The sequence below is a fragment of the Populus euphratica genome, unplaced genomic scaffold, assembly GCF_000495115.2.
Source record: "Populus euphratica unplaced genomic scaffold, PopEup_1.0 scaffold34.1, whole genome shotgun sequence".
NCBI lineage: Eukaryota > Viridiplantae > Streptophyta > Magnoliopsida > Malpighiales > Salicaceae > Populus > Populus euphratica.
In genome coordinates, this window is record NW_011499883.1 from 200,565 (window position 1) to 212,570 (window position 12,006).

The 12,006-nt window shown below is 33.4% G+C and overlaps 1 protein-coding gene across 1 annotated transcript; it reads left to right on the forward strand.

Moving 5' to 3' along the window:
- The first annotated feature begins 3,788 nt into the window (after positions 1 to 3,788).
- LOC105129733 (DNA polymerase V) lies at positions 3,789 to 11,074 on the forward strand. The gene is given in 10 exon segments (XM_011031927.1): positions 3,789 to 3,907; positions 4,357 to 5,014; positions 5,743 to 5,868; positions 5,951 to 6,148; positions 6,340 to 6,567; positions 6,664 to 7,718; positions 7,720 to 7,786; positions 8,228 to 8,515; positions 8,973 to 9,402; positions 9,795 to 11,074. Coding segments are annotated over 9 exon segments (3,879 nt in total). The 5' UTR covers positions 3,789 to 3,907; positions 4,357 to 4,387; the 3' UTR covers positions 10,655 to 11,074.
- Positions 11,075 to 12,006: the final 932 nt, after the last annotated feature.

A 12,006-nucleotide genomic window follows, 5' to 3' on the forward strand; every position in this document is an offset into this window, starting at 1 on the left:
AAGGATCAAAGTCTAATTTATCACCAGGTAAAACTTGATTATGTAAGGCAATTTGAATTTGATGAGGAATTGATATATTAATCTTGAATTTAAGTTAGTGTCTTTGAGTGAAATTTGATGGAATTATAGAATTGTGTGGAATTGACTTCCTCCTTATTCGAGCCTAAAAATAATAGAATTCAAAAAAGATCTTTTCATAGAAATTATAGCCAAGGATGTTAGATTTTCAACGAGACTAACCTTGCTTAATTTGAAGTTCTAGAACTCTAGATATAGATAAAATTTTAAGGAGAGGCATAGTTGCCATCTCTGCTAACAATTTTGACTAGGTGCTAAAATGGGTAATTTAGATGCGTTAGGGGCATAATTGAGTTTCTTATCCCAGAAAATATGTAGTATTGGGTTTTAACATTCAAAGAAAATAAGTCATGTTTGAACCCAAGATTTGTAATATTAGTTATGATAAAAATAATAATAATAATGATCTTAATGGATGTAATAGGAAACACAAATATAAAGGAAAAATTGTTGAAAAGAAGTTAATATTTACTAATTTTATTGTTATTAAAAGAAATATAACTTGAATAGAAATTAATATGGTATACCTGTGAATACTAGAGGGATCACGAGCTGCATAACAGTAGTAAGGGAGCACGAGTCGAACTTTCACAGTGGGTAAGTATTCTACACCCATATCTTTTTTAAATGTACATAATTATGAAAGTTTTTTAATTTTTGGATTTTATATATAAATGTTAACAAAAAAAAAATCTAATAAAATGAATGAGAAATGGAAACAGGCTTGATTAACTATTCCATTTGATAATAGTTAATGATGCCAATGAGTTCCATTGATACCGGCATTTCCCTAAATTTAATTAATTAGTTTTGAGAACAAGAAACTAATAATATTAGTAAGGTTTACTAATATCAATATGATCATATCGAAACATGGGGGATATTAAGCTTGATTAATTATTTTGAGTTAGGAACAATTAATGATATCAATGGGTTATATCGATATTGGCATTTCTATGTAACTTAATTAGCTATTCTTTATATGGAGGCTAATGATATCAAGGATCCTTAATATTGGCATTTCCAAGAATATTTCAAAGTATTATTGAGACTTGAATAACTATTTTGAGTTGAGAATAGTTAATAATATTAAGGGATTGTATTGATATCAATATTCATGATAAATTTGATTAGTCGGTCAGAGTGAGAGATTAAGTATACTAATGAAATTCATTATTATCGATATTACAACCCCCAATGTTCTAGGAAGAAAAAAAAACATATGATTAGTTGTCCGGTGAAAGATGGATAATGATACCAATAAATTAATATTGACACTTTCTTAAAGGAATTGTCATTTGGTATAAATATAAGATATTAGTTGAAAATTGAGAATATACTGAAAAATATTAGTGAATTTATGAGAAAAAAAATCTCAAAAGAGACTAAATAGGAATTGTAAGGAAATATAAATGAATGTTAGTCATAAATAAATTGCTTGATTACCAATATTAATAATGATTTTCCATAATATTTATATTCCAATATTATATTTTTAACTAGGTATCACACTAAAAACAAGAGTGATTTTCAAATCTTTCTATTATTTTGTTATTTAATTTTAGATGAATACTTTTGTATTTTAGATTTTAAGAAACTATCATAACTTGAATTGTAATAATATCTTTAAAATTAAATGTATAAACTTAAATTTTATTTTCATATATTTATAATCTACATGTATATGTGTTTACTTATTTAGTGTCATTTTACACTTCATTTCTATTATATTAATGTTTGAGAGATTGTGATTGCATTAATATTAATATTGATTGTTGGAATTAAAACCTAAGATGAGTGGGTCATGATTGGATAATGGTTAATAAAGTTGTAATGAGTTGTTGTCAATACCTTGGGATCTCTTAATAAAGATTTTGCTAAATTTTTAGTGAGCCCTTGCATGAATTTGATTTTTTTTTTTAAAAAACTTATCATATTTTTCCCTAAATTATGATTGGTATGTTGTTTTGGCAATTAGGATGTTACATTTTTTTTTTTAAGATGATAGCTTTTTAATTTTTTTTTACGATAATAACATATTGGATTGACCTTAATCCCTTCATGACCCAAGCCATGGACTCTATTAGGTTTTAATAATTGTTTTTATAAATTAATTTTATTTAATTATTTGATAAAAAATAGATATTCGTAAAATTAAGCACTAATTTTAAAATAATTTTTTTATGGAAGAAAGTAACAACCTTAAATAAAGTATGAATGATGAGATTGAAAAAAAATTAATTAAAGAAAATTAAATGACCAAAAAAAAAAATTAAGTTGGTGGATAAACTCGTTAAATCTATTAATTGAGTAACTCGGTCTAACACGTCAACATGTTAACCTGGTTATAGAATCCACATAGATTATAGTTTATTTTCAAAACTATTTTTTATTTAATTATATAATAATAAAAAATAGATGATTATAAAATTAAATACTAACCTAATATTGATATATTTTTTTTGACACCGTAATAACCTTATAGAAAATACAACGAAACCAATTATGAGATTGAGTTCTCAATTAATCTAATATCTAAAAATAAAATAAAAAATAATTAAAAAAAACTCATCAGAACCAGCAATTAAATCAATCAACCAAACTTATGAATAAATCTATGGATTTTATAAAGTTTGATAACCTAAATTTTCTATGAAATTACTTTTTTATTATATGAAAAAATAAAAAAATCAAGTTTAATTAAAAAAATATCTTATCAAACTCGTAAATTGAAGCAACTTAAATTATTTTAACAAACCCGTAAATCATACTATTTTTATAAAAAAAAATTATAAAATTCAATACTTAACTATCATAATATTAAATAATAAAATCAACAAAAAATTAAAAAAAAAATACTAAAAAAAAATTGTAATTCACGGGAGCAATGATTTCCCATTACCTTTTAATCTTTGTTGATAATTAATAATAATGAACAAACATGAGGGGACAAGAGAGCATGCTTAATTCTCATATTCACCATCACATCTCCGTCTTCCTCGAGATTATTATTATTATTTTTTAAATAACCCAGCGGTGGCTCGCGAGCCTGGAACAATGAGGTGATTGCTTCTTTCCCATTTAAATTCATGAGAATTAGATATATATTTTCGATCCAAATTCGATTTCTGCTACAAAACCATGTCAAGACTTTCAGTGGTTGCTGTAAGTCTTATGAAGTTGAGGAAGAACACGTTTTGTTTTCGAAACACTTTCTCCCTCCCTCTCCCTCTCGCTCTGCTCTCAATCTCTCTCTTTCCCTGGCTTTGCTTTTGATGGAAAACAAATTTCTCATTAAAAACGAACGCGAAAAATAAAACATTAAGATGTTAAATCATTGCAGATAAATTGAGGGTCTTCAATCCGCGCTCAGCTCCAAATAAGGTGGTCGTCGATGAAGAATTGCAGAACTGAAATGGAGCTATCCTTCTTAGGTTCTGCATAAAAGACTACCAGCCTTTTTAATTTTATATTTCAAATGTATTTAAAAAAAATAATTAATTTTTTTATAGTTTCAAATTAAAACAAAAATAATTTTTTAAAATAAAAAATATTATTTTAATATATTTATAAATAAAAATTACTTTAAAAAATAACTAACACACCATTTATCCAGCGGGCTTTTTATCTACTGTTCAATAACAAGAGCCCATGAAAATAACGGTTCAAAAAATTAAAAAAAAAAAAAACGGTTACTCCCTTCTTCCTCCTTTTTAAACACTAATAATAATAATAATAACAGGCAGCGTCGTTAACCAGCTAGGGTTTTTGATTGCCGCTTATTCCCTACCCCACTTAGAAGAAGAAGAAGACTCTCTGTCTTCTACAGGTAACACTTAGAATGCATAACCTCTCTCAATGTACCTTTATTAGGTTTTCTTTCTCCTCCTTTCTATTCATTTCTTTAACCTTTTTTTTTTTTTTAAATAAATACTGAAGCTTTGTTAACCTCCAGTTTATACCCGAATCGTCCCTACACGTTTCGCTCACCAAAGGACGGGGATTTATGCTCGTTTTCTAATTTTATATTTGACTTTATGCTCCTTTTCTAATTTTATATTTGGTTTTTTTATTGTTTTTCAAATTCCTTTTGTTTTTATTTTCAGAAATAAGCTCAGTTTAGTTGCTGTTGTTTCCTTTCTTTTTTCTTTTAGTTTTAAATGCAACTCTCTGGTTGTTATTGATGCTTGAGCTTCAGCCTCACTGCATTTTGTGTATTTTGAAGTTGGACTTTTCTGGGTTTTACTTATTCTTTGCATTGGTGTATGGTATATACAGTTTTAGCTAGAGAACATATTTTCTGGCATAAATGGGAAGCAAGAAAAGAAGCTCCAATTCAGCTGAGGTAGTTGAGGATTCAGATAATACAAATACAAAAACTGAGAACGTAAACTTGGAGGATATGAATAATGAGAATGCAAGTTCAAATCTAAGTAGAAAGAAAATGAAGAAAGATAAGAATAAAGAGAATGAAACCCTGGACGGAGATGCTTCTAAAGCAGGCCTTTATAATAATAATTCTAGTTCGCTGAAACCCATGGAAAGACGAAAGAAGAGAAAAGCATTGGATAAAGAACGCCAGCATGCTACTTTAGAGGATAAAGATGGGAAGACTAAAAAAATGGATGTTAATTCAAAGGTTACCGAAAATAAAGAGCAGATGGGAGCTTCCTCAAGTGGGGTATTGCCAGAGTTTCACATTGGCGTCTTTACGGAACTGATATCGGCTGATGTGTCTGTGAGAGAAGCTGCAGTGGAGAGATTGGTCATGGAGTTGCAAAAGGTTCAGAAGGCGTACGAAAATGCAGAGAATAAGGTGGTGGTAGAAGATGGGTTGAAACTGGAAGCAAAGAAGGATGATGGGTTGAATGACTGTGCTCCTTCAGTGAGATATGCTGTGCGTAGGCTTATTCGTGGTGCTTCTTCATCAAGGGAGGTATGATTGGTTAAATTGCAGACTGTTCTCTTGTTTCTTCTTTGTGAAGGCTATGTATCACGTACAAAGTCAGAACTTTTGAACCAAGGTTGTGATTCTCTATATATGCTATGAGGGAATGGACATTTGATTCATAATATCTAACAATGAACTTTTTACTTGTTTTCAAAGTTCAATCCCGTTACGGGGAAGTGTTTCTTAGAGCTGAATTAACCTTAAGAACTGTCTTTTTGATGAAAATGGTACATTAGTTTAGTTTGATCATCACCTTGCTGCTGTGTAATAATTGTTCAATCATGTCTAATGCCTTCTGGGTTTTGAATTTGATGGATGATTATGTAAAACATGCATTCTGGGCGTGTCTGTTGCAATGACTTATTTCTCAGTGCCTGTTCATCTCATTTTTAATAATTGCTTTGCACTTGCAACTCTGAATTTTATATGACCGTATACACATTATCTGATTCTTGTTTCTTGGGGTGTTATATCCTACTGGTCGATATGCAAATGTTTATCAGGGCATTTAGATCTTACTGAAGCTAGATAAAATGTTAAACCATACAACATTAACTAGAAGCTGAAAATGGTCAAATACCCAACCTTTTTAGCATTATATAATTTCTTCATATACCGTAGTATCTATTGTGTGGCTTTAAACTTGGGCTATCTATGACAAGAGGTTGTTTGCTAACTTGTGTACATCATGTAATCTGGTTTTCCTTTTGCAGTGTGCAAGGCAAGGATTTGCATTGGGCCTGGCGGTGTTAATTGGTACAATTCCTAGCATCAAAGTGGATTCAGTGATGAAACTAATAGTTGACATGTTAGAAGTTTCTTCATCAATGAAGGGTCAGGTGAGCGAGGATTGCCATTTTGTATTCTGTTGCTATCTTCTCTATATGAAATTCCTGAAGTTGATTCTTTGTGGCACTGCAGGACATAAGGGATTGCCTTTTAGGTCAGCTATTTGCTTATGGTGCTCTTGCCCGATCAGGAAGACTGGTGGAAGTGTGGATTTCTGATCATAACACCCTCTTCATTAAGGAATTCACCAATGTACTTATCTCACTTGCATCAAAAAAACGATATTTGCAAGAGCCTGCTGTTGCAATTATTTTAGAATTGGTCGAAAAGGTATCTTACTCTAACAAACGAAGAAACTTGATTTTATAGGACATTTGCATCCTTTTTTATTTTTCCATGGGGCTTATCATATCATTTTTGGGAGGGGGGTTCTTTTGCTTCGGATTTCCTATTCATTATGTATGTCTTTCCATTCCTACTTTGTCTCTTTATCCCTCCACTGTTATGTCTTGTGATTGCAGTTGCCAACTGAGGCTGTGTTGAATCACGTACTTGAAGCTCCAAGACTGTGTGAGTGGTTTGAAGGTGATGCCAATGCTGGAAATCCTGATGCTTTGCTTTTAGCTTTGAGAATTCAGGAGAAAGTTTCTGTTGATAGTGAAATTTTTGGAAAGATTTTGCCACATCCATTCAGCCCTAGTAGGCTTTTTGCATCTGATCATTTGTCCTCTATTATTAACTGCCTGAAGGTGAATCTTTAATTATTTGTGTATGAAGTGTGAGTTGTCAGTTTTGTGAAAGGTTTTATATTTACTCATGATGTTATTGTTTGTGGAATATGGCAGGAATCAACATTCTGTCAGCCTAGAATTCATGGTGTGTGGCCTGTTCTGGTAAATATTCTTTTACCTGATGTCGTTATGCAAGCTGAAGATGTGGTATCGGCTTCTAATTCTCTAAAAAAGCATAAAAAAAGTCGCAAGTCTAGCTCTTCTGAAGAAGAAGTTGTCAAGATTGTTCAGTGTTTCCGTGAAGTTTTTATTGAAGGGTCCCTTCTTCTCTCTTCTCATGATCGCAAGCACTTGGCATTTCATATTCTGCTCCTTCTCCTCCCAAGGCTCCCCGCATCATTCATTCCATATGTTCTTTCTCACAAAATTGTGCAATGCTTGATGGATATACTTTCAACAAAGGACTCTTGGCTGTATAAAGTCGCTCAGCATTTTCTTAAGGAATTATCTGATTGGGTAGGAAATGATGATGTCAGAAGGGTTGCTGTTATAGTGGCTTTACAAAGACACAGCAATGCAAGATTTGATGGCATCACCAGAACAAAAACAGTTAGAGCTTTGGTGACAGATTTTAAAACAGAATCTTGTTGCATGCTGTTTATTCAGAATTTAATGAACATGTTTGTGGATGAAGGTTGTTCTTCAGAGGAACCCTCAGATCAGAGTCAGACTACTGATGACAATTCAGAGATGGGTTCTGTCGAGGATAAGGATTCAAATGGTGCAATGGAAAACTCTGATTTCTTGAAGAGTTGGGTGGTGGAATCCCTCCCTAGTATTTTGAAACATTTGAAGCTGGAGCCTGAAGCAAAGTTTCGGGTGCAGAGGGAAATTTTGAAGTTTCTAGCTGTTCAGGGTCTGTTCTCTGCATCTCTTGGCTCTGAAGTTACATCTTTTGAATTGAAGGAGAAATTTAAGTGGCCAAAGGCAGCCACTTCAAGTGCAATTTGCAGAATGTGCATCGAGCAGATCCAATCACTGCTGGCAAATGCTCAAAAGATAGAGGGGTTGCATTCTTTGGCAAGTGGCCTGGAGCACAGTGATCTTGGATCTTACTTCATGCGTTTTCTCAGTACACTCAGAAACATTCCTTCGGTTTCTCTTTTTCGATCTGAGTGATGAAGATGAAAAGGCATTTGAAAAATTGCAAGAAATGGAAACTAGGCTGTCTAGAGAGGTAAACCTTGTCTTCCTTGCTTTCACCAAGACTAATTATTCTTACATTTGAATATGGGCATGAAATTGGTTCTGATTTCAGACTTGGGATGCATACTGAATCCTCAAATTACAGATTATGATGTATGTGTTGAGTAAACTTTAAAAATTGAATGAATGAAGGGCTTGCCTTTTGATGTGATTCAGAATGTTTTCACCTGTAGCTTGCAAATTTTTTTCAGTACGGGGTTTGCCTTGTGTAGGACTTTTCATTAGTAAGTCTACCAAGTACTGTTTCCCTTGCATTATTATGGTTGCTTGAGAACTAATATATTTGCTCTTTGGTCTCAAATGCTAGCAAATCATATGTACACGTATGTTCTCAAACATCTCAGCTGTCACTTTATCTGCCCTTTTATCTTGTGGGAGGTTGCCCAGCTTTTAAAATGTTTCAATGATGCAGGAAAAAAAATTTGTGATTGGTGCTGAAGCAAATAAATTGCATGCAATGAGGTACTTGCTGATCCAGTTGCTGCTTCAAGTACTCCTTCGACCTGGAGAATTCTCAGAAGCTGCATCTGAACTTATTATATGTTGTAAGAAAGCTTTTGCTGCTTCTGATCTTCTTGACTTCTCTGGAGAAGAGGAGTTGGATAATGATGCTGATCCTAAGTTAATGGATGTCCTTTTGGACACATTCCTTTCATTGTTGCCACAGTCATCAGCTGCCATGCGCTCTGCTATTGAGCAGGTGTGTTTAGTGATGGAAGGTTTAGTTTTGTATTTGCACATGTATGTTGCATATCTATTTGTCTCGACTTTAATTTGACTTTAATTTGGCTTTACAATGCGCATTTATAATTAAAGTTGTGTATTACTTCATGATAGGATGAGTTCTTGAGTAATTAAAAGTGATTTTCTAAATGTTAATACATTGCTTCTTTGCGATTGTTTTTGACATTTTGGCATTTCAATTTGCCGGTGGAATTGTTCAGTTGGCTGTGTCCAGATTGAATAGCTGAACTTTTAGTCAATCATGAGGTGCTTTTTACAATTATTGTGCACGATGTGCTTAGTATTTGTTTCATAACTTATTTAGAGAAAAGGTCAATGCGCTTAGAGTGAAGGATTGCTGAAAATGGCTCTTCTTACCCATGGATTCCCATTATCAACATGATATTAACTGTGGCAATAATTTATGTTTGTAGGTTTTTAAGCACTTCTGTAATGATGTGACAAATGATGGACTTCTTCGGATGTTGCGTGTCATTAAGAAAGATTTGAAGCCAGCTAGACATCGGGAAGAAGGCAGTGAAGATGAAGAAGATTTTCTTGGTATTGAAGAAGAAGAAGAAGAAGAAGAAGTGGATGAAGCTGAGACAGGTGAAGATGAAGAACAGACTGATGACTGTGAGGGAGTGGTTGAAATTGAAGAAACTGGAAAAGAGCTGCCTGATGATTCTGATGATTCTGATGGAGGAATGGATGATGATGCAATGTTCCGGATGGACGCTTATCTTGCACAGATTTTCAAAGACAGAAAGAATCAGGCTGGGGTTGAAACTGCACAATCTCAGCTTGTTTTGTTTAAACTTCGTGTTCTTTCATTGCTGGAGGTTTACCTGCATGAAAATCCAGGCAAGTAATTGTTTCTTGTGTTTAATTAGCTGGGATATGCAAATTAGACTCGTTTGTTTTAGCGTAATTGATTAATTCCTTGTAATTCTCTTCTGCTGAATTTAGCAGCGGCTTCAGATCAATAAGAAAGGTATGATTTAGATGTATATATGAAAGTAGTTGTGTTGTGACTTATCACAACTGCTAAATGATATTTCTTGTCAGGAGCTGGGCTTTGGCAATCTGCTTGTTGTGGCTGTGTTGACAGAATCTCCAGTCTCAGTTGCAAGGAATATTTATTTCTACATTATGTCGCAATTTTAAAAATTCTATTTTTTCTTGTTTTCCTTGGAAGGCCTTTTGTTAAAAAACTTATTTCTAATTTGAGCTTTCTTGCTGTCTTCATTCTACAGCTGAGCCCGGGGTTCTGATGGTTTACTCGAACTTAGCTCAGGCATTTGTTAATCCTCAGACTGCAGAAATCAGCGAGCAGCTCGGACAGCGAATATGGGGAATGTTGCAAAAGAAAATATTCAAAGTGAAGGACTTCCCAAAGGGTGATGCTGTGCTGCTACCTAATCTTGAATCTTTGTTAGAAAGGAACTTAAAGTTGGCATCAAAGCCATTGAAGAGAAAGAAATCTGCTGGTATCTTATCCAAGAAAAAACAGTCAGCCATGTGGAAACGACACAAAATGATTGTTTCCCTTGCTCAGGATTCCACCTTTTGGATTCTGAAAATTATTGATTCCAGAAATTTTTCAGAGTCTGAACTAAAAGGGGTTTTTGATATTTTCAAGGGTGAACTGGCACGGTATTTTGAGAGTAAAACATCTCAAATAAAATCTGATTTTTTAAAGGAAATATTTCGAAGAAGGCCATGGGTTGGCCATCATCTCTTGGAGTTCCTTTTGGAGATATGTGGCAGTGGAAAGTCAGAGTTTCGTCGAGTTGGAGCACTTGATCTATTAATGGAAATATTGAAGTCAATGGTTCCTTCTGGTAATGATGAAAGTAACCGCGATGCATCAAAGAAAATCTTGAAAAATCATCTGCAAAAACTCAGTCATCTGATAAAGGAGTTGGTAACAAAAATGCCAGAAAAGCAGTCAAGGCGGGCTGAAGTACGCAAGTTTTGTGGTAAAGTCTTCCGGTATGTGTCAACCTATGACCTGACCAAATGTTTTCTTAAATATCTGGGTCCAGAAGCCGAAGCTGCTTGTGAATCTCAACTTGGAGAGCTGTATCTCAAGTTCAAGGAGGTCGGGAGTTAACTGTAACTGATAGTGCTGAGCCCTCGATAGCGTTTTGTGCCCAGGGAAAACTTATTTCAGCTCCTGTCCTGTTTGAACGTGCCCAGGTACTATTCTGGATTTTCCCCTTGAAATGGGGGAGAAGGAACTTCGCTTGCAGAATTTGCTGTATGATGGTTGCTTGGTGTTTAGCTCTATAACCTAGCAAGCTCTTATATTTTATCCCATCAAGTTACATATTGGTACGGCCTATTTTAAAGCTGGCGTTAGATGCTATGTCTTCAGGTTTTCTTTATATAGAGACGAATTATTCATTTGTTTTCATATAGAAAAAAGCTCAATCATAGTTAAAAAAAAAAAAAAACACTTGAACCTACTTGTTCGCCAAATGATCTGCTCATCTATTGAAAGATGTGAAAATCATTTGCCTTTTTTGCCAAACACACGTGCTATCTAATCACCATTCAAGTCTATTTACGCTCTTTGCTTGCTATGGAAAATTACCAAAGTTTTGATGTATGGTGTTTCAATTTTGTTGATGATTTTGTGCTCTCATGACTTATGGATATCAAGTTCTTTTTTGTTTTTTTGCAATGTTTATGAAGTTATCAAATAACATGGAGTTTCTAGAATGTGGTATGCACAAGAAGACAAAAAGATCATGAACTCAGTTACAGTTAGTACGTGAATTGACTTCCACTAAAGTTATCTCAAGTCACCCCCAATGCTTTTCCGGTGGAGCAGTTGGATCGGCAGTGAGCCCTCAAATATGTACTAGTTTTGCACTGGTTTATTTACTTCTCGACTGAGGATTCATGAAAATGAGCTATAATGTAGTTGTGCTCATCGCAACAGAGCGTGTTTGCTTCAACTTCAGTTATGGGAGAGGGAGCAACTGGGTTGTTTAAGCTATAAATTGAATGACAATTAGATCAAGTTTGTTGACTAAGGATAAGATTGAAAGCTAGGAAATTAAAGTAGAAAAGACATTAGAAGCAGGTGATGGTTTTAAAGTTCACAAAAAAAAAATTAATTTAGTTCTCAAGCTTTATAAATTAAACATTTTCAGCCTCTTATTATTTTTTCAATTCAATTTTGATATAAAAATTCAATAGACTAGCAGCCAAACTTTAGCATTCATGACGGCGTTTTAATTCTTAAGCCTTTGCTTTCATTTCTGGATAGCGTATGCTGTATTTTTCCCTTTTCTTCTTACCTCTCTCCAACTCAATTCTAGAGTATTCTCTTGTACATTTTCAAAAAGTAGTTATTTGATTTATCTATCTTAAAGATTTTTTATTATTATTTATTTTATTTTAAAATATTCATATAATTAGAATTTTTTTTCAATTTAATCTCCTTTTGGTATTTTT